Source organism: Phycodurus eques, chromosome 11, assembly GCF_024500275.1.
Source record: "Phycodurus eques isolate BA_2022a chromosome 11, UOR_Pequ_1.1, whole genome shotgun sequence".
NCBI lineage: Eukaryota > Metazoa > Chordata > Actinopteri > Syngnathiformes > Syngnathidae > Phycodurus > Phycodurus eques.
Genome location: NC_084535.1, coordinates 15,865,472 through 15,891,572, shown reverse-complemented (window position 1 = coordinate 15,891,572; position 26,101 = coordinate 15,865,472). Strand labels below are relative to the sequence as shown.

Genomic DNA, 26,101 nt, shown 5'->3' with positions numbered 1-26,101 from the left:
AAGCTTTGTAATAAGTGGTTCTAAAAGCAGATGGTAAAATTCAGGCGTGATTTAAGGGGTTTTACTGTAGTTTGCAGTGGACACGGTTTATAATCAATACCAACCAAATACCAACTCAAAATCATTAATTTAGCTTATGACAATAATTATAATATGATGCTATAAATAAACTAAATTCTGCTGTGCTATAGCAGAAAATACAAGTTTGATTTTTTTCTCCATCCAGTTTAGGTATATTGGTCCGTTTTATATCATAAACTAGTGCATATAATTTATAGAGCACGAGAGATTCTATCAATTAATTTTCTGTACCGCTTATATCCTTGTTCAGAGTCGCGGGTGAGCTGGAGCTATGAACTGAACTGATCCCCAGTCAATTGCAGGGCGCATAGAGACAAACAACCATTCACACATTCATACCTCCGGAACCCAGAGTTACACACACACAAAAATAAAACCTACGCAAACATGGCTAGAACATGCATACTCCACGGAGAAAGGCCCAAGCAGAGATTCAAACACAAACCTTTGACTGTGAGGCAGACATGCGAACCACACCCATCCCACCCATTCATAGCTTCATGGCTTCTTTTTTCAAGGCTGAGATTTCACTTACTTAGAATTACAACTCCAGTGACAAAACACACACACACACATAACAGTCTTTGACGAAACGTACAGTCAGGAGTAGTTTTACCTTCCATAGCAGCACAGCTAGGAGCAAAAAGATGAGGATCCCCACCAGCAGACTGATGGCGATGATCCAGCCCACCACATAGCCTCGGGGCTCCTGACTGTGCAATGCCTCGAAGGTCAGCTGTAACAGACATGTATACGGTACGTACTGTATAAAGTCATGTGTGTCAATGATGCAACGTTTAAATAACATTTAGGATATTCAGTGAGGCGGCACGGTGGCCGACTGGTTAGAGCGTCAGCCTCACAGTTCTGAGGACCCGGGTTCAATCCCCGGCCCCGCCTGTGTGGAGTTTGCATGTTCTCCCCGTGCCTGCGTGAGTTTTCTCCGGGAACTCCGGTTTCCTCCCACATCCCAAAAACATGCATGAATTGGAGACTCTAAATTGCCTGTAGGCATGACTGTGAGTGCAAATGGTTGTTTGTTCCTATGTGCCCTGCGATTGGCTGGCAACCAGTTCAGGGTGTACCTCGCCTCCTGCCCGATGACAGCTGGGATAGGCTCCAGCACGCCCGCGACCCCAGTGAGGAGAAGCGGCTCAGAAAATGGATGGATGGATGCATATTCAGTGAAATACTCGGAAATTAATTTCATTTCAGATTTCTCAAACACCAGTGATATGACATCAGAGCTAATTCACATGAAAATGCATTCAAAATATTGCATTGCGTTACATAGTACGGAATTAATCACTCAATTGTTTGAGTGATTAATTCTTTGGGTCCTGGGGAGGAACAATATTTCTAATTCAGGTCTTGAGCTGAAAAACATTTTAGAAATGCTGCTCTATTGCATAACATTTTTTGGGGGTTAAATTAAGATGTTTTTTGGTCACCGTTTTCCAATATGTAACTTCATATTATCTGCATTTCATCTATAATGCTCATACATGTTAAGGGGCAGTGAATGTTCATCTTATTAGGTCAGCATATCTCTAAATCATCCACTCCCTTTTTAAATATGGAGTCTCCATATATCAGAACCATTTTTTTCTTTACAGCTCATAGATTTAGGCTACTTTCCACTACATTGACCTCCTGGATCATCCATCTTTGTCAGCAAGTCCAGTTTTCTTAAATAAATGCAAACTGCAACGCTTCACTACAAAAGCTTCTATTAGCATTTGCAGTATTTACCACTTACCAATGCTTGGATTTTTGTTAGATTTTCTCAAGATTACTTTAGTTTCCACCACAATGAAATGAGCATTTTTGCTTTGGGAATGAAGTAATTTGATATTTCTGTGCTAAAACATAGCAACATAATTACTTTGATTGCTTTAATGTATTTACACTACATTAGTGTGAGTGAAAAATAAGCATTCTTCTAACGCAGCTCTCAGCCAGTGTTTCTGTTGGCATGTAGGCATCAAATGGAAAATCACGAGATGTATTTATTTATCGATGCAAAAATGATCTTGGACAAATGCAAAATACGTCAATTTTGCCAGACATGAACGGACACTCTACAATTACACAAGAGGCCCGACGTCATAGAGCAGCTGCCTGGCTATGAAGTGCCGCCTGGTCTTTGAAAGTCAAATGCGGCGTCAGATGGCGAGAGAACACAAAATGAAGATAATCTCCCTGTTGGATAGCTTCCCCACATTAACACCTTGGCCCCACTCATAGTGCTAGAATTCAGCAACTGGTGAGCATAGCCTGGTTATTGCTCTTCTTGCAACATGCAATCTGCTCATTGTGGGAATAGTGAGGTTGAATGAAAAGTTCATACATCATGGATTTATGTTGGTGTGTTTACATGGGCTGAGTAATTAGAAACCCAGCTTGTTGGTCAGCTGCAAGTAATGCAGAATGGGACCACAAATCAGACTTTGGAGCGTGTGTGTTTACTACTTAATGGTGGTGGATGGGGGTGGTTGGCATGTCTGGAGCAAAGGGTCAGAAAAGCCTGCTCTTTGGTCACTAACGTAATCATTTGAGAGATGCTACCTAGAGGATCCTAGGTGCTCAATTTAATCATCATGACTGATCCTCTGAGCCGTTCAGTCAGTCAGCAAGCGTCTGCCCTTGTAGGCAGCTCGGGGGCACAGTAGAAGTGCCACCGCATACCCAAGGGCCTCAGCTGTTCCCCGCAGGGCTCAACACATTACCGGCTGACAGAAAGCTCACATTATGATGCAGATTTGGATGATTTTATCAGCAGAAAAAGAAAAAAAAAAAATCTCATAAAGCAGGCTCCCCTTTAACTCTTAATTTTGACTAGAAAATTACAATTCAAAAGGTCTATCCAGCCATTCATTTTCTATAGCGCTCATCCTCATTGGGGTCACAGGTGAGCTGGGTGCAATCTGGACTGGTCACTAGTTAAAAGGACAGTTCACTCAAAACATTTCCCAAAACATGAAGTGATTTTTATTCTCGGGAAGGTTTTAAGAGAGGTACAAAGCCACAAACCTCACTGTGAACACTTCTTATTAGAAGTTCAAACAAACACATTGTCACAGCAGCCTCTTTTGCAGGCTATGCAGAAAAAACATCTCATTAAATGAAAATGTTGCCTAATATAATAATGACAATTTTGATTAAAATTGTCAGAGGGGTGTTCATTGAACAATTGTTTATTATTTCGGGTTGTCGATTTCAGTGATGTACAACTGCACACCCAAAAATATCCTGAGTTGCCTTTTACACAGAACCTACTACTTTGGCAGTGTTATTCATTTATTATTCAAATCTACAGAAATCATCTTTTGGATCTCATTTTACTGTGCATGTGTACACTGAAAATCTTACATCTAGGAGCCTTTTTAAGTTAACAAAACTGCTATACTGTATAACCATTTGGAGTGTTTTATTTACGTCTTTGTAGAAGACCTAAGTGATTGGTGTGTTATATTGTTAAATATGCACTCACAGAGATGTCTTCTGGCAGGCCTTTGGGCACCTCAACTGTCCTGTCATTTACTTGCACATGGCCACGTGTCACAAATTGAATCACAGAGGAAGTATCCTGAAGAAAATCCAAAATGGCATTTTGTCAATGGTGAAGGTCACAAAAACTTGCAAGCGACTGTCTATTCAGGTGGTCAAACATCTCTTACCCTCTTCAGAATTTCAGTGTTGAGTAAAATTTTTATATCTATATTCAAAGCTTCTTCTTTTAGCTGCGGCCCCAGACTGCAGGAGATTGTCATACAAGCTCTTCCCGGCCGGTCACAGTCCTTATACAGATAGCAGAGGAAACATGTTGAACATACAGAAGAAGAAACAAACCAGTTGACTGTCAGGAATACGTGAGCATGGTGCATAGTTACCAAGACTTTGCGGCCTGTTTTAGTGAAAAAGGCAAATATAGTGTGGAAGATGCTCTCTCGGTCCTGGGGGATCGTGCAAGGTGTCGGGTTCCTATGTGGGGTACAGTTTCCTCGGTTGTCAGCCACCTGGAAAAATACATTAATGGGGATAAAGTTTCCTTATTGAGCATCAGAACATCAAATTGACGTCATTTTAGAGAGTAACAAGTTAGAATGAATGATATAGGTGCAAAAATTACTCAACAAAGGTTTCTGTGACCTAAAATGATCTGACCCCATAAATGAGTTTCCATGGAGAAGGTAGGAAGCTTTCCCAAACACAAGGTTTCTCATATGGAGTGATTTAGAGGTAGCTGGTTTACAGCTCAGCCCCCCTCAAGGGAATACTTCCCATTTTCCCCCCTCTTCAGTCTGACCTGAAGCTCTGTGGAGGTGAAATGCTCCCATTATCAGGGGTCATACAGCTACAATTCAATGATTTATCAAGAAAACTCAAGGGGACTTAATAATAAATTTAGCAGACACTCAAGGCTTTACGCAATCCAACTTTCAAATAATATCTAAATTAGGTAAAACCCCACCACAATAAATGTACTGTGTGTTGTAAGCGGATACTGAAAATTAGCCATATATGAATGAGCCGTTTTTCAAACATCCTGTGCGCTCTGGTGCCACCCAGTTCGCCTGACCGCACACTTTACTACAGGGCTTTCTCATGCGCTGGCTTCTTCCTGCCATTGCTGCTGTGATGATTCACCGGCCCTAAACCTGCTCGATTCTCCCCCCCGGAAAACTGTATTCACACGTCAAATGGGCAAGATTGAGGGATTTTGCACAGAAAACTAGGAACACGTGGCAGGAGCCAAGGAAGTGGATGTCGTAATCAAAACAAATGAATGAAGACATAAAATTCAAGAATATATGGCTATAAAATACAAGTGCGCAACTGTCTGGTGTCCTTCAGGTGACTATTTCAGGGCATTTTGATATGTGGTCCCAGGCTAGGGATTCTATAGCGCAGTAGCCTGCCCCACAGGTGTCCCTTTCCCATTCCGTGCAAGCTGTCTGATCCCTTAAAAGTGATTCCAGATGGGCTCAAGGAGGGTGGGATATAGTCACCCCGCCCACACATTCATAGTAAATACAATTAACAGCTTGAGCTCCCCATGATCTACCTCAATGAAAGGGCCAATGTAAGGGTTAAGAAAATATCCAAACCATCTGGGAATATTGTGTTCCTTTATCTAAATGCAAAATGTTGTGAAACCAAATGATTGGCTAACTTCAGTAGCAACATTAACAGTTTGACTTTTCGCCTCACACCCAGCTGCAGCACCAGAAGAAGTCAGACAGACAATGAGCTGGATGAATGAACTAAAGATGTGGCTGCCTATAGGTGAATAAACAAACAATGGTTTGGTCTGGAAATTCAATCACTGTCGCCATCCACCTGTGTCTCAACAATGTGGAACATATCAGCTCCATTGCCAGCCAGCCGGTTGGGTATCCTGATATCAACAGTGGAGCCTGGCAGCCGGCTGGGCCCGTTATTTATCACCTGGAACAGATAGAGAAGAAAAGGCATGAAGACTAACTAAATACAGACGACTGCGTGTGTACACTGTGCTGGTGTTACCTGGAAAGTGACATTGAGAGGCTGGAAGTTGCACTCCATGTCTTCGAGGTGGACGAAGCGTGAGGCGTCGATGGAGTTTCCATACACAAAGGAGCTCGGTGTCACCACACTGTAGAACACAGGAGAAGTAATGTTTACATTTTTTTTTCTTGTGATTTATAGCGGTATTAGCTCTATATGAGCATCCCTGTATACTGTACTAGTTGAGATAGGAGCCAGATGCGCTCTGACGCCTCCCTTCGCGTTACAGACAGCAGCCTTATCAGATGTCAAAGTTCTGGTGGATTTGAGCTGTTTTACATCTCTCTCCCATTCGCACGGTGATAAAACATTCTCAGATAAGGCCTTTCATGTTGATGTGTGACAACAGTACTCCCTCATTTCCTGAGAGCCAGCAAGCAGGCACTCAAGCCACATGTCCAATCCGCGCACGTTTACGGTATTAGTATGTGTGTGTTTTATAGTTCTTACCCAGTAATTGTTGTGTCAGTCTCATGAATCAGCGGGATGGACAGATCCACAACATTGTCGGAGAGTTTGTGCTCCGGATTGGCGCTACAACAACAAAAAAACGAGTTATTCAGTTAAATAATTTTAAAAAACATTCTAACATGCATACAGGCCACAACATTAGATACAATCACACACAATCTAACAATGTGTAATTTGGAGGGCATTTCTATCTAAGGTGTAGTTTAGAACTGCACTGTGTCATACTAAAAGGCGTTTCTATTAGTTTGACCCTCTCATGGAGCTAAATAAGGGATTATATCAAAAATTATTTTCAGTGTGATACTTTGCAATGATTATCATAAAGATATTGTTAAATAAATACCTCTCAACACTGATCATTTTTAGCTTTGAAATGGCAACAATTCTTATATAGCTCTTATATTAGGTTGATTGTGTAGGTGTACCAAATGAAATGTCTGAGAAGAACATACCTCTTTGCTTGCACCAAGAACTGCAATGTTTCATTTTCGCCAGATATCTGACTTGTGTCAAAAAGGACTGCAAAATGATACTGAAGAAGACAAGCATAGAAAATACAGTGGTAGACCATTAAAATGACTGACACCAGAAGTGGGTAGTAACTACAGTTACTCCGTTACATTTACTCAAGTAACATTTTCGATAAACTGTACTTGTCAGAGTACTTTAAATGCAACGTACTTTCTACTTTTACTTGAGTATTTTATGTGATGAAGGATCGATACTTTTACTCCACTACAATGATCGACATGCCGTTCATTACTTTTATTTATCCATACTTGTGTGTGCGCGTCTATTTTTAGACTCCACCTTCGATTTCCACATAGGATGCCCGTTGCGCCAATCAAACGTGAGCACTAATGTCATTTGACTCCAATTCACCAATCAGACGGCACAAGGCAGTCACATGACCGCGCACGCAGCCTCTGCGAGCCAATCAAAATGATTCATTTTGGGGAAGAAAAACAACAACCGCGCAAGTGTGTATACTATACAGACTCCAAAAAACAACAGCTTTGTCATGCAGCTCTTAAATTGTGACTGCCCAAACTTGGACATTTCAGCCCACTTCTAACTTGACAAAACACCTTGTGGTAAGTTGCAGGTGTTTCTATTGTTGTTTTGGCAGTGGATATAGCAACATGAGCCCTATCCTATGGTGTCGCACACACAATCACTAAGTCTGGTCAGCAAACAGCTTCTTCATGAAGTCATTTAAATTAATAAAGCAAATGTTTCTGAAGGGCCCAATGCATGTGTTGTTGGTTTTTGGGCATTTAAAAATGGAAAAGGTGGCCGGTGTGTGTCGACTCCCCCATATATATATATATATATATATATTTTTTTTTTAAATTAGAAGTTACAAGTTACTCTTTACTTGAGTAGTTTTTTTCATTGTGTACTTCTTAGTCTTAAGTAAATATTTGGATGACTACTTTTTACTTTTATATTACTTTCATATTATTCTAAAGTAACAGTACTCTTACTTGAGTACAATATTTGGCTCCTCTACCCACCTCTGACCGACACTGATAACTTCAACACTGACACTGAGAACTTCATCACAGCTTGCTTAGAGCTACCTTAGTCTGTGCTCTCATGAAGGGAAATCCCACACTGCATCGGAGGAAGTCCAAGTCAACAAGTTCACAGGAAATACCCTTCTCTTCCTGCAAAAAGAGAGATAGACGGAGTAAGGAGGCAAGCCAGACGGAATGGAGACGGAGTAGGTGACATGGGAATTGTAAAAAGGAAGCCACTGCAAAGACAAGACTTTAATCCAAAGAACAATCACTTCTGATGACAAGTTTGCCGGTGGCAGCATGTGTACACTATAAAGACAATAGTGTTGGGACACCTGCTCATTGCACCTACATCTCATTTCGAAGCACTGACTCTGGACAATTGTCATTAGATTCAAGGTTATGTTTCATATGCTGTGATCTCAGTTTTAAAAACAGTGCAGACAGCTTCATCATAGAACCGACACAACAGATGACATTTTAATGGTGGCGACCCTAGTGAGAATTAGCGGTACGGAAAATGAATGGATGGATGGACTTCAATAAAGTTTAGTAGTACGAAAATCATATTCACACGTAGCTACTCACAATTTGCACTGCACTTACTCATAGTGGAACACACTTTCATCAACGTTTATCGCCGTGATCGTAATGCAAAGTGAATCTATACAGCAGACCTACAATGTGCCTATGAACCAAAACGAAAAGGTTCGGATAATTATCATAAACTGTTCCAAACACCTAGTTAGGTTACTTAGCTGTACTAAAACGTTCACGATCACATTTTTATTTTTAATCCCGAACCAGTCTATGGAACATAATGTTTGACCAGCTAGCTAAACTGTTGAATTAGCCTACCTGTTGTGATATTTGTAATGGCGGATGAAGTTGGAAGTCTTTGTTGTTGTGTCTTTAATGCGTGACTTGCAAGCCATGTATGTTGCCATCCTCTTTTTGCAAAATTCATCGACAACATAATCATTGAATCCAAATTGTATTATCTTTGGAGCTTTTTCCATCATTGTTCATGCAGGTGGCTACTTCACACTGACAAGTACACAACAATGCAGACTGTGTTGCCAGGTTGGCGTGAAAAAAAAAAAGCCACATTAACTGTCTTTCTTAAAATGCAGATTTCCTACTCTAAACGAGATGACTTGTCAAGTCATGTAGTTCAAGTCAAAGTCAAGTCAAGTCTCTTGACAATTAAGTCTAAAGTCAGCTCTTTTAAGTATTTGGCAAGGCATTCGCAAGTCATTAAACTGGTCGACTAGAGTCAAGTCAATTGACTCAAGTCCCCCCGTCTCTACCAACTAACCACAACAGTATGACCTCTTCCACAGCATAATGATATTCAACACAAAAGCTGTGTGAAATATCTTATCTTTACAAAATAATATGCTCAGTTTTGATTGAGAGATTGGAGATGTAGAACAAGTGATCATAATGTTGTGGCTGGTGGGTGTATAGTCTTATGGATTGTTTTATTTTATACAAGCGCTATAGTGTACAAAGAATGTACAAAGCAGTGATGGCGCGCACGCGCTCACACATACAATATAATCTTGGTGGGTGGGTAAATTGGCCAAGCTCCAGACTGTGTGTGTTTGGAAGCTTGTCTAAACAACATGGAGCTCCACCGGCTGCACTGTGTAAACATTCAGGCCCTGACCCTGCGAGCAGTAAGGATTCTTTTAGAAAAAAGGTTCGGTGGGAGGATTTTGCCTGAACCTGTATTGTGGGAGAGAGACACAACTGAAAAAGAATGGCCCTCCCAGAGCATACTGCAGGGGGTCAGCCTTGGAGAATGTGTGAATACACGGGTTACTGCCAACTTTTAACAAGCCTGTAGCACACACGTCCAAAAATGATAAGGCAATGAGCTGCAAGGACAGACACTGGTGACATATTTGTGTGATCTTGCTTTGGTTCTGCTGATTCAGCAAGGCGTGGCAGTGTACCTCCTCGTCATTAACTCAACTTAATTAAACTAGCACTACTTTTGTCTTCATGGGGGGTGGGGGACCCGAGCACAACTGGCAGTAATGGAATTTCCTCTATTTCCTGTATTCCTCTGTGCAAACACCGCCTCTCCCGTGGGGCTGCGCATGCAATGCGCTGGGGAAGGCAGCCTATTTACTCATCACCCACCTGGCCAGCCTTGAGCAAGAGCAGAGCACAGACATATGGCGTGGGGTGCCTCCATGGGGAGAACAACGACAAGCGTCTGTTAGTTTAGCACTTCTCCACGTTCTGTGGCTTACTTTCTCTGGTCTCACATGAAAACATACACATGCACAGACAGGAATTCTCACAAATGTCAGGCCCATTAAGTGTCATTGGAACTGTTTAGTGTTATTTACTGCACTAATGACATGTCATCCCAACCTTCTTAATGGAGGAAGCACATCAGGATGACAATAGAAAGGTAACATTGCTAACTTTTTGGGCATTGCCTCAGCCTCAGTATGTGTACACATTTGGCTTTACTTGCTTCTTGTATTTCTAAACTCGTTTCATGTTCCCAGCATGGAGTCAGTTTTATTTTTATTTTTGAGCCATATTATTTTTTTGTTTTAAAAACTAGGTCAGATTCAGAAGTTGCAGAAATATTTGAATGAAAGAGCACATGCCGCTTTTAAAACGCTGCACAACAAAAAATGCACCTCCAAATTGAGTGAGTCTTGTGTTTCTTAATCAGACAAATATACTGGTATCAGTCGTTGAGACAGGACTGTGTTCTGTTAACTCATAAATATAATTATTAATAATGATTTTATTTTTATTTCAATTTAAGAGTAGAAAAAGGCAATAATGTAATTATTATTTCACCCATCCATTTTTATGGAATGTTGCTCATCCTCATGAGTGACACAGTGAGCTACAGCCTATCCCAGTGACTGGGGGAAAGGCAGGGTACACCCTGGACTGGTCGCCAGCCATTCACAGGGCATATGCCATACAAACAACTATTCACAATCATTCACACCTGTGGGCAATTTTGACAATTCCTCAATGAACCAAACATGCTTGTTTTTAGAATGTGGGAGAAAGTCAGAGAACCTGGAGAGGGTTGCAAGCAATTAATGATATAGTTATTATATATTTTGCTCCTTCACAGCAATTCAGAGGTGTCTAAACGTGTTCTAAGTACGTATATACCAGTTTTGGGCAGTAGAAACGTTAGAAGGAATCGGTGTGACTAGTTAAACTACATTTCTCAGTCGCGTGGTTGTTACACCGCTGTTTTCAATCTCTTTTCAGTAGAGAAGCTACTGTCGCGATCACATAACGTGGTCGCGTCGACAGAAGCTACATTTCCCTAGGCAGTTTTAAATCTTAAATGCATCTCTTCCAGTTGACGTCACGTCACGTACCTATCCACCATAGACGGTGAACGATGGAAGCCTGTAATCATTAAAAAAAAAGTAGATGAGGGATTAAAAATACGTTGAGTTATTGGTGCAATAAACCAAATCTTCTTATTGTATATAATCAGCTGATAAGAATTTATAAAAAAAGAAATACTGAAGCTGCTGCAGCCCTACAGGAGTCCCGGCAGCGTTGTCCAAGCAATTGGCTTCCACAGCTTTCTGACAGCTTTCTTTGCAAGAACAACAGCCAGCTAAGACCCCTCACTCTTAAATCTGAGGGGCAGGAAAGTTCATGCTGGGTTTACTGGAGGAAATTGCCTCTGGGGAGGACTGAAAGTTGGCCTTAGCTTTGAAAATAGAGCAAATATAATCACTTTGGTCTTCTCCGGTAGTAATTAGAAATGTCTCTAAGAGCATTAAATCTGGTGAATGGATTGATTGTCACTGAAGTTGGCTTCCTATTTCCTCTGTGCAACAGTTCACCCGGACTATCAGGTTCCTGCACCAAATGAGGCTCTGTGAGTGCTGGCAACCCGTTAAATGACGTCAACAGGCGACATCAAATTAACTAGGGCACTCCAAATCTGCTTTTCTAATTAAACTCTCCCTTACTTCAGGTTGTATTTCAATTTAATTTAATCTTGATTGTTATTTTTGCACCATTGGATGTGAGCTTTCATCCATCACTTGAATCTGATGTGAGCCTGCCGACCGGATGTGGTCCTGCGTAGCATCTACAAAGCGAACTGATGGGGCATCTCTGAGCTGGGAGTAGACCTGCTTGGCTCCTCTTCCAACTGACGTGTGCAGAGGCAGACGTTTCCATTGTGAAATCTATTTGCATTTAAGAAAATCTCTCTCCCAGGCATTATAGGAGATGGGCAGTGGGTTGAATTTTGTTGTAAATGTGATATCATGATGAAAGAGTAATAGCTCTAATCAATATTACACAATGATACAGTATATTGCATTGAGTTTTAAAGATGTTTGAAGCATGTGCCCCCACATGGGGGATCTTCTACATGTAAAGCCATCTGCCATACATTAGGTCTGTCTTTTGTCTGCTCCTGCTTAACCTGCCTCTGTTGTATTGATTTTTACCTTTGAGGAAAATGGAATAAGGGGAAACATCATACAATATATGACTGATACAGACAAGTGCCAGGCGAGGAACTGACCTTCTGCCAGAAGTTGATATAGAAAACCTCTCGGGAGAAGTTGAGATTGACGTTGGTGTCGTAGGCGTCGTCGCCAGCGTTAGAGATGGTCAAGTTCAACGAGACGTTCCTTACTCCTCCCAGGGCCAAATGGGGCTTGCTATGTGCCCTGATTGCAACAATAAGTAAACAATATATCTCAGCGAATAAACTATTGCCTGAAACCACTCTGAGCGATGTCACAGGAGAAGATTTGTGAAAGGATCTTTACTCTTCAAAAGCCACAGTTTTAGGTATACCTGCACTATACTGACAGCCAATACAAGAGTGAGAGTGTACAAGAGTTCTGATTTGCACTGTCAGAGGGGTATAATAGTTTTATGTATAATTCAACATTAATTTATTGTGGTTAGTGTACAGTGTCATTTTTCTTATTTTGCGTAATTGAGAAATATTGGAAACACCGCTCAGTATGATGGAAAAATGACACCGTTACAATAAACAAACTCTTTGAGAGGCAGTCTTAGGCAATTCTAAGGAATTTTTGATGAACTTGTTGTATTGGATATCATTAAACTGTACATGTGTACCTAATGTTGTGTCCATTGAGAGTTAGTCGTATTATAATAGAGTTAATACAATGCCAGGTTTTGGACCACCAAATATAATACACACGTTGCTTGAACTATGTCACACAACACTAAGACGTTTGCAGAGGTGTCAAATCTTTTTTTCTTGCATGCCAACAGGTGGTTTCCACTTATGTTAACGAGGGAGGATGAAAGTAAGAAAACATCTGTCTGAGCATTGGAATACAATTTCCACAGCTCCATAAATAATATAAATGACCAAAAAAAAAGAACATCTGAAGAGAAGTTAGCATGAGATCGAAGACAGGCAGAATCATCTACAAGAGTATGCTATTAATGCAGCATTGTTTCATTAAACTGCAGTAGAATATACTCAACAACAAAAATCTAACAAAAAGACCTTACAGTGAGTGTTCAAAGAGAAATAATCCATAAAAAGAGAGGGCACTCCCTGTGCATGGAAAAAAATATGGATATCCTCCAAGCATGCGTCATGGCCCCACACCCACAGGGCTGATGTCTTCTCACTGTGAAAAGGTCCAAAACATAGACTGAGTCTGAACAATGAGGTAGTAACTTTGTTTTTACCCAGAAAGCAACAGCTTTCCATGGAGCCGCAGGTCCGCAGCACAGTCGTCTGACAGGCAGTTCTTCTCAAACCAAGTCTGAGGAAGAAATACAAGTTCACAATGACTTTCTACTCAGTCTAGGGGGCAGTGTTGTGTTGATGTTGGATTGTCATCAATAGGAAGGTCACGTTATTTACTGCATATCTTAAACCTTTTCATCACTCTTTCTATGGTCAGGCTAATCCATACAGGGAAGCTTCAAGCCAAGCAGATCAGAAGTCTGTGCTAGATGTTTTTGATGAATTTAAGATAAATGGAATTTGTGGTTGTCGAAAGATTTAAATCCCTCCGTTTTGCAAGAAGTGCAGCCCATCTTGGAAACATGTGGGCCAGGTTAGAGGTGGTGACAGTGAAAATAAATGAATCTCTCTCTTGGATTCCACTCAAGGAAATCTAACAAGGAAAATAATAAACTGGTAAAGACCACATCATTGGGATTTTAATTTGTACTCCTTCCTTAATTCCTTCTATGATTTACAATTTATAGAGTGGAATTCAATTTTATGATGACAAACTCAATGTATTTACGCTACACTCATATGCCCAATTGAAGGATGGGTTTCCTTTGTCACTTTTCCAGATCAACTACCGGAGAAATTAAATTAATTTTGACCGAGTTGCATATCTGTCTGAATGTTGTGAACACCTGTTCCGATGCCATTCTTGTATTGACCAGATTTTTGCTGCCCGGAGGAGGTGCAAGAGTGGAGGTCTGCGTCGATTTAGCGCTACTTCCCTGAGCTGGCGTCACGATGTTCCTTAGAGGCTGAAGCAACAATGCCTCTACTGGTTGCAGTCAAGTAGTGCACTAATCCATTTCACACACTCAAAACTTTTTTTAAAACAACTATACATTAAAATGTAAAACATATGGGCCATATAATGAGTACACAGTTTACTTACTGAAAAAAATAGGACAATGATGAGCTACCTGCTGACACCTTTATGAAATTAGAATGGATGTTAAATTAGTTTAGGTTTGACGTTTGAACTGTTTTGTAATTCAGTTTAAAGTTGAAACCATAATAATTTGCTTCAGCTACAAGGAGAATTCACTAGCGTGACTGTAAATCAGATAGGACACCCCACAACTGACTCAGAATGCCTACGTTCTTCAGTGTCTTATACCTCATTCCTCACTGCAATCTTTTTTCCTTTCCTCCAGCGTAGCACTGGGGTGAGGGCAGGCAGGTCTCGCTCCTGGTCTCCACTTAGTACATGCTTCCCAAGGCTGTACGACACCTCAAACGTGATGGCTGTGAACACCTCTTTCACATCCTTCTGTAAAAAACAACAACAACAACAAAAAGCATCAATGGCAGTTGCTGTGTACTTCTGCCCAAACCGTAAGACACGTGTGCCTATACATTATAAGGCAGAGTAAGGAGTAATTGTGTTGTTTACTGTTAAAGGTATTCCCCAAAAATTCAGAATTTATAAAAAAAAAAGTTATATAAAAACATACAATTACAACACATTATGATCCAACAACAAGGAGATGCAATGAAACATTTTGCTGACAGACAGACTGATTGCAGTAGAATAAAATGCAATCTGGATTATAATCCATATCAATGCTTGCATTGAATTCTTGCAAAACAAAATCATCTCAACTGATTGTATTGTCTGATTTACACAACTCATCAAGACACTTCATTTACTGAAAGTAATGCAAGCAGGGGCCACAGATGATGAAGTTCTGAGTAATCCGAACACCTGCAACATTTTTTTAACCTGATGGCTGGTGCCTCGGAGAACTATCCTTGTGTATCCAGCAGCTTAATCAAAGACCACGGGAGAACAGTTTGATTTGGCATCGGCTTTGGAAACATGCTGAGAGAAAGAAAATAGCGCTCCATTTGATCAACTCTGACATCTTCATTAGATGACAGAATGATACGGAAAAAACACTTTTTCATCTCCTTTGTCCGTTATATATAAAGAGTAGGTCAGGTCACACTGTCTCAAAGTCAACAGTATAACCACCCACAGCTTCATCAGTAATCTAACGACAGTGAGCCAAAATCCACAATGAAAACACTCCTTGTTTCCGGGCATCACATACTCACTTTTGACCACTTTCACAACATTTTCCATTGACCACCCACCCATCCCCTTTACTCAGACAGGCACACAGCCAGTCTGGGCTTTGAACACACTGAGCATCACGAGTGGTGAACCCACCCAGCTCATCACCAGTGAGAGCGTAATAGCAGGAAACAGCGCTCATTAGAGCAGGACATGAACAGACAGAACCAGAAGATTTGGGTCTGGCTTGGGAAGCAGTGTAGCACGCAGATAAAGAGCTGGCCTTGGAGATATCACTTTATTATTTGGTTGCCGACAACACTGAGTTGCTAGTGCAAAAAAAAGAGGCTGCATAAAATAATTCGATACTTGATTATTATGATACGGTACTGTATGTACAGGGAAAACTCCAAAGTCAAATGCTTCTATCGTCATACAATTTAGTGAAACTACCCTTTAAAAGTAACACGGAAACACAAAAGCACAATAAATGGAAAAAAATGGAATGGAATATACACAGCAAATGTGCAAATGTGAAGAGACCTTCCATGCACATGCAGTAATCTCCCTCTGTGTCCACAAAAAGTTAAAGGTGAGTACCGGTGCATGATTTGCTGATTCTGATTCTGATTTGTGAAGTTTTACCGTACAGCAACTAACAATGGCAGTTAAGATTGTAAAAAAAACAATAAAAAGTGAGATTCATGAGGTCGACTGCCTTCAGCAAGTTACCCTCTCCCTCTGTTTGATGTGTCTACATCAAAGTGAGAATTATTTTGGTTTATTTAGTGTTATTATACACTGGTTAACTTACATTTATACGTATACAAGTAACAACTTGCATGGTTGTCTCTGATGTTGATTAGGTTAAGGTTATGTATTTCAATCCTGGCTCTGACCTTTCTTAGGGGATTTTGCCTTTTTTTGTCTTCTGCCAGTATTTGCTTTGGTCCCATTTGGTTACTTGGATGGACAGTCAAAGACCAAAAGTCGATTAATTTTATGTCACTTATCCAGTGCCCGCTAACACAGTAGTACTGATCAATAACAATAAAGCAGCTGGTCAGAGACAGAGGTCAGACTCCTATCCATCAATGGACTGAGATTCATGCCCCATTGGACACACAGAGGTTGTTGTTCGGGCTGTGCTGCTGCTCAGATGGAGGATGGTAACATGACCAGTGTTGGAGTCAGCACATGAGAAGTGGCGGTGGACTTGCCGGCAAAAGTCTCCACCTCAGTAGCCATTAAACCGGCATGCTTTAAATGGCCCCTGTCCACTGGCCCCTGTGTGAACTGAAACCCCCGGGTGTTCATTGCTCTGGTCTGTAGCCCCTAAAGTCCCACTGCTTAGCTCACGTTTTCACAAGCCACATGAGAACTGAGGGTTTAGGGGGGAATGGGGCATAATGACTTGTGTTTTTGCAAAATTGCATGCTGAAAGAGTGACTTTTGTTGTACCACTAAATAGGCATAATCGTTTCATGAAACGCCTGTGCTCTGTAGGGATTTACACATCTCTGTTTAACAGAACATCCACTATTTTGCAAAAAGAGAACTTTTGACATAAGAAACACAAGCTGGCTGACTGTTAACTTGCAGTGCTCACAGGAAGCTTACATCATATGTGCTGGAGGCTCTTCATTAATACTCTACTGGTCTTCTGTATTTCACTTATCCCTTGATCAGTGCTCCCAATTGCCACCACACCTCTGACGCCAACACCCCCCTAATACATCACGCACAAAGATTCCTGAGCACCAACTGAAAAGGCAACCCGCATAGTGTTAAGTTTAGGGAAATAAACTGAACAACTGTTTGACACTAAACAGTTGACAATGGGAAAGCTTGTGAGAGGGGGTTCTTGCATCAAAGGCTTCCATAAGGGTCACATGACAACATTTCTGGGAATGTGCTTCTTTTAAAATGACATTAATGAAATATATTTACGTACAGGGAACAAAACAAGTCACTTTTATGTAAAAAAAAACAGACTGAAAGGCTACTCTTCTTGATCTGACATGACTTATTACGGTAGTTTTTGAAAATTATTATTATTATTGTTATCATCATGGTGATTATAATGCCTCCAGGGGAAATTCAATGAATATATTTTATTTTGTTATGTACCACACAGAGAACTAGATCTTACACATGAAGGCACACAAGAAGAGATGTAAGAGTTAATAACAATGCTACACCTCCTGAACTCGCTGGAGGGTTTAGTGCCTTGCTCAAGGGCACCTCAGCAGTAGTTAAGAAGCAGACCAGCATCACTTCAGCAATTAGTTGTCATTTCATTCTTTGGGACGCTAACTATGACTCTCCAGTTCCAAAGCCGAAGTCTTTACAGATGAGCTACTGCTGCCCATTAAATGTTAAGTCACAGCAATACTCTCCACATGATTATTGTACTGCATTTGGGAATTTTTTCCCAAGGGAATTAAATGAGCTTCAGTTACTAATAATGTCTGTTACTGTGGGTTCAGTAGTGACACAATTATATGTGACATATTTTCAAACATCTTAGCACAGGAAGTGTAGTGCGTCGGAATTTTTCAGGGAGTATTTTGTTGCTGGATCGTCTGACATCTCCTTTGACATGGTACTTGACCTCAGTCGATAGGATGACCATTTACACCCTGGCTGTCACAGCAGCATGCAAACATGACAGAGAGGAAGCAAGATACTGCCATTGCTTGAGGAAGAATTGCTTGTTGAGCAGAAGCAGTGACACAATACTGGTGACTTTTTGACATTTGCTCAAGGGAGTACCACAACAAAATAAAAAGGTGATAAATTACTCCAAATGTGGAGGAATTTTAAGAACCTTAATTTAACATTCATTCTTCCCTACATTGTTGTGTTGTTTATTTAAAGACGAATTTTAATTGGTCTGTCATTATTCTTACTGATTTTGACGATTAGGTTAATCAGAAATTCAAAGTTTCAAATAGTATATCACTTGTTTCTTTAATAGAGTTTAGTCTAAAGTTAACCTTGTATTTTATGTTTTTATACAGCTTTTATCTTGACATCATGACATGTTATCCAGTTTGATTCACTGTTGTAATAAAATAAAAAAAGGTTATGCATTTAACTATTTTCTCGCCTGGTGTAGTCTCTGTGTGGATATTATCACCAGGGGTTTCTAAAAAAAAAAATCGACACCTGGCTTTAACAGGCCAAAACAGGCCACAGAGATTAAAAAAAAAAAAAAAAAGATCATTAAAAAGGCAAAATTATTGCATGATGACTGTAATCCCCTGTCACCATCTCACCAATGACGTATTAATGCTTCCAGTCACACTGCAGCCCAGCGGGAAGTATTTTCTTTCACACTATCCTTTGGAAACTGTAAATTGTCAAATATAACATGACAAATGCACATGTTACTACAGTTGTGTTTTTCTTTTTAGTACTCTTCCTTTCCATATATGTATTCATGTCGTGAAATCACAGGATGCCTGCCATCCGATGTGTTATGAAAGAAAACAGCTTGTGCACAAAGTTTTATCGACAACACCATCTCACTATGGAACAAAATTTAAGCCAACGCTCATTGTTTATGTTCACACTCAGAGCCAACGCATTTGGTATGTGCTCCCTCTACATCCATGCATAAACATAATCTATGTTTACACTCAAAAGAGTTCACTGAATAAGGCTTATAAGATCATTGCAAAACACTGCCTTCGTATTTCTCTAGAGGTTCTGATACATGTTAATCTGATCAACATAATGGTGACAAACCAAGCGTTCCCCCCGATCCCCATAACCCGGTATCCCTTTGGTTAATAGTGTAGCGCCACCGCAGTGAGTCTATGGGGGGAGTGACGTCAGGCTGCAAGAGGCTCTGATCTTTAAACGCCTCATGCTTGCCTGAAATGCACAAGAGCTCCTCTCTCTCAGCCAAACCCTCAAAAGCATATGGTTGGAGTCTGTTCATGGGAAGTCTTTATTAACTTGCAAGGGAAACACACACACTACTCCTTATTAGGTCAATAGACGTTTGGATGACTTGCAGCTTGAGGCCCTTTCATTGGAGGGCTGAATGCCAGGGAATCTTAGCCCGAATGGAAAAACCTTTTGAGTTAAGTGATGAATGAATCCAGCCTGTCGAACGTTAGCGTGAGACGTGTGTATGATGACACATGTATTACTTGCAAGAATGCTTCCATCTTATACTGTACAATGGCACAATGTCCAGAAATGTGAAGAGAAGTGGTGTGTCCCACAAGAACCACAATCCTGTTTGAAGACGTGAGAAATATGGACTGGAGTGAAGTAAGAATGGGAAGTAGTCTTAGGAAAATGATTCTCATCGTATGAAGCTCTGTGTTTCTAACTGGCCAAGTTGTTCTTATGCGAATTCAGTAGAAAACAGTCGAGCAGACGGCACGGTGGACGACTGGTTAGCACATCTGCCTCACAGTTCTGAGGACTCGGGTTCAACCTGTGTGGAGTTTGCATGTTCTCCACGTGCCTGCGTGGGTTTTCTCCGGGTACTCCGGTTTCCTCCCACAGCCCAAAAAACATGCATGGTAGGTTAATTGAAGACTCTAAATTGCCCGTAGGTGTGAATGTGAGTTCGAATGGTTGTTTGTTTATATGTGCCCTGCGATTTGCTGGCAACCAGTTTGGGGTGTACCCCGCCTCTCGCCCGAAGATAGCTGGGACAGGCTCCAGCAACCCTACGACCCTAGTGAGGATAAAGCGGTACGGAAAAGGGATGGATCGAACAGCCATGCACTAATGTATGATCAAAGTTAACTATTTTACAGCAATACAAGTGTCACACTAGAATGACGCACTTTCTAAAGTGGCGAGTCTTGCACCAACACACTCCATAAACATGTCCGATATCCATCTACACCATCCTGTTCAGGGTCAGAGCAAGGGCTAACTTAAGACAATGGCCAGACTACACCCTGCACTGGTCACTAGTTAATCACAAGGCAATTCTGAATGGGGCATTGAGTAGAATCGATCTCCTGCAAGTAAAGTCAGACGTTCATGCTGATCTGTTTCATTAATACAGTATGTATGAATTGACATTCAAAGTAAATAGCAGCCACCTGCATGCAACAGTTGATCTGTTCTGTCAGAGTCAAGGACAGAGCGACTGGGTGGGTACATGTTTAATGTAAGCAGTTTATGACCTTTTTCCGCTTATTGTTTGTCACTTTATTGCTCCAATTTTACATGTACAGAACATAGGTATGAGTTTGTGACCACATCAGCTTCCCACTTCCTCTGTGTGAAGATTTTGTCTGGTCAGTGCATTTCCTTTTTAAAAGCACTTTATAAAGTGACACTAATCTACAAAAAAGCTGTTAACACAATGCAGACTATTTTTCACATGACATCTTGCAAGGTTCAAGGGTAAGAATCATGTCTGCAAAACCGCACAACTTCGTTTGTAATTGCAAGTCTGATTACAAAAAAAAAAGCTTAAAAGCCAGCATAACATGCACTTGGACTTTGAAAGCTTGAAAGTACAGCTCACACCAGATGTATGCTGTGAAAAACTTCAACAAACATCCAACACGCGATCAAACATTCGGTCTGTCTGATGTTAGCGGCTGAAGTAGGCAGAGATGTTTGTCCAGCTTCAGGCATTGACCTGATAACCTCCACAACCTGCTGTCCATCACAACACAGTCAACCTAACACAATCCAAACAAACAGAGCATGGAAGAGGTTAATGCACATTGTCCTTTTTGCAAAAGTCAATTTGTTAGTAGTTGGAGCTTCTGCAATGTATTATTAAATCAACTAATCAAGGCAATTTATTTTGAGAGTACAAGCTTTATTACCGTGGGTCAGTTCTGAATTTGATAAGGCAAAACAAACCACAGTGGTTGGTTTTGATTGCATTTGTTTGCAAGCTCATGCAACAATTACCAAGAACATTCGTTACTATATTCTCAGGCCATTGAATCGATTGCAACTGGACTGTTCTGGTCGTCTTAAAGAAGACGCTTCGCTTCTCATCCTAGCAGGTTTCCTCAATTCGTGCACAAGGCTAGGTAGAACAGCACTAGCCTGGGTGTTTTTATCCTCCAAGTTACAGGGAAGCCCCAAACCCCAAATGGTATTACTGTTTTGGGATGCAAAACGAAAGTCGTTAAGATATCTTGCAGAGAGGCCTCTGCCCACGAACAGTGGTCAGAGGGTGGAATCTCCCTCGTCAATTTTCCATTCAATTGTAAAAGATGGTTGTTGAGCGACCTCGGGGGCAAATGAGGCTGTGTTTGTCAGGGTATTTGTTGGAGGCTGAATTTTTAGCTTCTTTTGAAGAGATGAAAGGACAGTAAGTGAGTGAATAAGTGGGCGATAGTCATAAAGACCAATTCATACCTGGTCAATGTGACATCCATAAATATCGTCATCCGCCCCTTTGTCCGAGGGTCCACGTGGATCCCTCCATGGTCGACCGCCCGCAGCCCAATTTTTGTGACTGCATGGACTGGACGCATATGAAGTGCACTGACCACGCACCCCACAGCGCTACGAACAACAGCAACAACGGCACCCGCTTCCCCTCACGCTTGTGTGAAGAGATCAGCCGTTATCACCATATTTAAAATTCAAATTTATAGGAATATAAAGATAGACAGATGGCTCCAAACTCCTGACATGAACTCTCCCAAACATTACAACAAACACGAGCGGTTGGTTTCTTTTCGCCTTTTGCAGCCCATCATTTGGATTATTCATGTGCATGTGTACAGCGAGGATGCGTGAACCAACGCGCATGCGTGGACCGCGAACTGACGTGAACCTCGAAATGTAGTATGAATAGAACTGCGTGTGCAACTGTGGTCCGCGTTCAGTTCAAAGAGGTCTGCAGACTCGCAATGTGAAAAGTATGAATTGGCCTTAATCTTCCTCCTGTTTAGTTTTGTTATTATAGTTAATTGTTACAACAGAAACTCTATTTCCTTGAATATGACGGACCTGTCTTCTTCTTTTAGCAGTTGCAAGTTTGCAAATTACCGCCTCATACTACTGTAGTGGAACAGTATCAACCGCAAATTACGACAGTTCACAGTCATCGCTGTGACAAATGTTTAAGTCTTAGCGGAGGTATATTCTCTCGGAATGGTCTTTTTTTGAGTTGAAATGTTTGTGCAGTTAAATCACAGTGATCTAAATAATTAGTGTCTCATGTAAATAAGGTTTGATATGTGGATATGTGCTTCCTTGGCACTAACCACATAAAAGAAAAAAAGTTCAGCTGCGCTTTTGTTCATTTTAGACGGAACAAAACAATTTTAGCACTTTATTTGGCTGCCATTTTCCATGAAAACGCAAATTAAAAATGAACCTTTTTGCGAAATAGAGCTCTGGTAGATACTGTATGGCTGTGTTGAAATACATCCCGCGAGCAAACACATATTTCCTCCTAGCTAGCACAGCAGACAACCATCACTTAACAGACAGGAAACAAAGACCATCTGCACTGTCATGCAAGAAGCTGACCCACAAGTGAAATACCAGGCATGTACATTATTACATTATTATTACATTTACAAAAGTACTTGCAATTTGCAATTTAATGTCAGTGTTTCACCTTCCAAGCAACCACTGAAACACACCTTTTTGCATACAATGTTTTGGCAAAGCTGAGCCAACAGAGTCCCCCGGGGTATAGATAAGGAGATATACATCTACCCTTTGGAAAATGTATTACATGTACATCTTCTTAAGAGATCACTCACGTAAACAAAAATTACGTTCAACTTTTATAGCCTCATATGCATCAAGAAGAAGTCATTCAACATTTGACCCTTGGATAGTGAAAACCACAGCTGGGTTTCATAAAAGAGGAGAGATAGGTGCCTCGTGTTCCTGCTGGAAATAGGCAGATGGAATAGGCTTAATGCTCAAACATACCAAAATCATCAGCGCTTTTATTTTTACTACATTCTATCAACAGCTACTTGATTCGATGCCAGTGCTTACCACAGTTGTGTTCTGTAGTATCTGAATGTGAAAGGCGAGCACACAGCTTTCTCACTCACTCAACCGTCCCACATTGTTTTATTTCTTATCAGGCATTTGCTTCTGTTCTATTTTCAGGATCATCCATCCATCCATCCATTTTCTACTGCTTATCCGAGGACAGGTCGCGGGGGCAGTAGCTTTAGCAGGAACGCCCAGACTTCCCTCTCCCCAGCCACTTCATCCAGCTCTTCCGGGGGGATCCCGAGGCGTTCCCAGGCTAGCCGAAGGATGTAGTCTCTCCAGCGTGTCCGGGGTTGTCCCCGGGGTCTCCTCCCGGTGGTACATGCCCAGAACACCTCACCAGGGAGGCATCCGGGAGGCATCCGAATCAGATGCCCCAGCCACCTCATCTGGCTCCTCTCGATGTGGAGGAGCAGCGGCTCTACTCTGAGATCCTCCCGGATGACAGAGCTTCTCACCCTATCTCTAATGTAGAGCCCGGACACCCTGCGGAGGAAACTCATTTCGGCCACTTCTATCCGGGATCTTGTTGTTTCGGTCACGTCCCACAGCTCGTGACCATAGGTGAGGGTAGGAATGTAGATCGACTGGTAAATTGAGAGCTTCGCCTTTCAGCTTAACTCCTTCTTTACCACAACGGATCGATACAAAGTCACTGCAGACGCTGCACCGATCCGCCTGTCGATCTCCCGTTCCATTCTTCCCTCACTCGTGAACAAGATACTTGAACTCCTCCACTTGGGGCAGGATCTCATCCCCGACCTGGAGAGGGCACGCCACCCTTTCCAACTGAGGACCATGGTCTCAGATTTGGAGGTGCTGATTCTCATCCCAGCCGCTTCACACTCAGCTGCAAACTGCTCCAGTGAGAGTTGGAGGTCATGGCTTGATGAAGACAACAGAACCACATCATCTGCAAAAAGCAGAGTTGCAATACTGAGGCCACCAAACCGGACCCCCTCTACGCCTCAGCTGCGTCTAGAAATTCTGTCCATAAAAGTTATGAACAGAATCGGTGACAAAGGGCAGCCTTGGCGGACTCCAACCCTCACCGGAAACGAGTCCGACTTACTGCCGGATATGCGGACCAAACTCTGACTCCCGTCGTACAGGGACCGAACAGCCCGTATCAGGGGGTTCCGGTACCCCATACTCCCGAAGTACCCCTCACAGGACCCCCCGAGGGACAAGGTCGAACGCCTTCTCCAAGTCCACAAAACACATGTAGACTGGTTGGGCGAATTCCCATGCACCCTCGAGGACCCTGCCAAGGGTGTAGAGCTGGTCCACTGTTCCACGGCCAGGACGAAAACCACACTGCTCCTCCTGAATATGAGATTCAACTTCCCGACGGACCCTCCTCTCCAGCACCCCTGAATAGACCTTACCAGGGAGGCTGAGGAGTGTGATCCCCCTGAAGTTGGAACACACCCTCCGGTCCCCCTTTTTAAAAAGGGGGACCACCACCCCAGTCTGCCAATCCAGAGGCACTGTCCTCGATGTCCACGTGATGTTGCAGAGGCGTGTTAACCAGGACAGCCACACAACATCCAGACCCTTGAGGAACTCCGGGCGAATCTCATCCACCCCCGGGGCCTTTCCACCGAGGAGTTTTTTAACGACCTCGGTGACCGCAACCCCAGAGATAGGAGAGCCCGCCTCAGAGAACCCAGACTCTGCTTTCTCATGGGAAGGCGTGTCGGTGGAATAGAGAAGGTCTTCGAAATATTCTCCCCACCGGCTCACAACGTCCCGAGTTGAGGTCAGCAGCGCCCCATCCCCACTATACACATTGTTGATGGTGCACTGCTTCCCCCTCCTGAGACGACAGATGGTGGACCAGAATTTCCTCGAAGCCTTCCGGAAGTCTTTCTCCATGGCCTCACCAAACTCCTCCCATGCCAGAGGTTTTGCTTCAGCGACCACCAAAGCTGTATTCCGCTTGGCCAGCCGGTATCCATCAGCTGCCTCTGGAGTCCCACAGGCCAAAAAGGCCCGAAAGGACTCCTTCTTCAGCTTGATGGCATCCCTCACTGTTGGTGTCCACCAACGGGTTCGGGGATTGCCGCCACAACAAGCACCAACCACCTTACGGCCACAGCTCCAGTCGGCCGCCTCAGCAATGGAGGCGTGGAAAAAGGTCCACTCGGAATCGATGTCCCCGGCCTCCCCCGGAACATGAGCAAAGTTCTGTCGGAGGTGGGAGTTGAAACTCCTTCTGACAGGGGATTCCACCAGACGTTCCCAGCAGAGCCTCACAATACGTTTGGGCCTGCCACGTCGGACCGGCATCTTCCCCCACCATCGGAGCCAACTCACCACCAGGAGGTGATCAGTTAATAGCCCCGGCCCTCTCTTCACCCGAGTGTCCGAGACATGCAGCCGCAAGTCCGATGACACGACCACAAAGTCGATCATCGAACTGCGACCTAGGGTGTCCTGGTGCCAAGTGCATGTGTGGACACCCTTATGATTGAACATTCAGGATCACGGGATTTAATTCTGAAAATGATGAAGCAGCACAGCGGCAGAACCAAGAGGTGGGCTGGTCAAAAGGTTTACGTTTACTGCTTCTAAATTCCCTAAATTCTTAACCCAACTTACCCTTCTTCATTGTAATCATCATTATCATCATCAGTTTACTACCTTTAACCCTTCAGTTGTTTTTACAGTAACCTGGCTGATGAGTGCGGAGTCATGTGCAAGAAACTAAACAAAACCTCA

At 42.3% G+C, this 26,101-nt stretch overlaps 1 protein-coding gene across 1 annotated transcript in view; it reads right to left on the bottom strand.

The window, feature by feature from the left end:
• itga9 (integrin, alpha 9) overlaps window positions 1–26,101 on the bottom strand; it is a 59,469-nt gene that overhangs the window by 3,961 nt on the left and 29,407 nt on the right. Inside the window, exons 16-27 of the mRNA XM_061690683.1 lie at window positions 14,504–14,656; window positions 13,335–13,411; window positions 12,178–12,325; window positions 7,686–7,772; window positions 6,555–6,634; window positions 6,082–6,165; window positions 5,611–5,719; window positions 5,425–5,532; window positions 3,975–4,100; window positions 3,762–3,881; window positions 3,575–3,670; window positions 698–817 (exon numbers count right to left, since the gene is read on the bottom strand). Of these exons, the coding sequence (XP_061546667.1) occupies window positions 698–817; window positions 3,575–3,670; window positions 3,762–3,881; window positions 3,975–4,100; window positions 5,425–5,532; window positions 5,611–5,719; window positions 6,082–6,165; window positions 6,555–6,634; window positions 7,686–7,772; window positions 12,178–12,325; window positions 13,335–13,411; window positions 14,504–14,656 (1,308 nt within the window). The remainder of the gene's footprint in view (window positions 1–697; window positions 818–3,574; window positions 3,671–3,761; window positions 3,882–3,974; window positions 4,101–5,424; window positions 5,533–5,610; window positions 5,720–6,081; window positions 6,166–6,554; window positions 6,635–7,685; window positions 7,773–12,177; window positions 12,326–13,334; window positions 13,412–14,503; window positions 14,657–26,101) is intronic.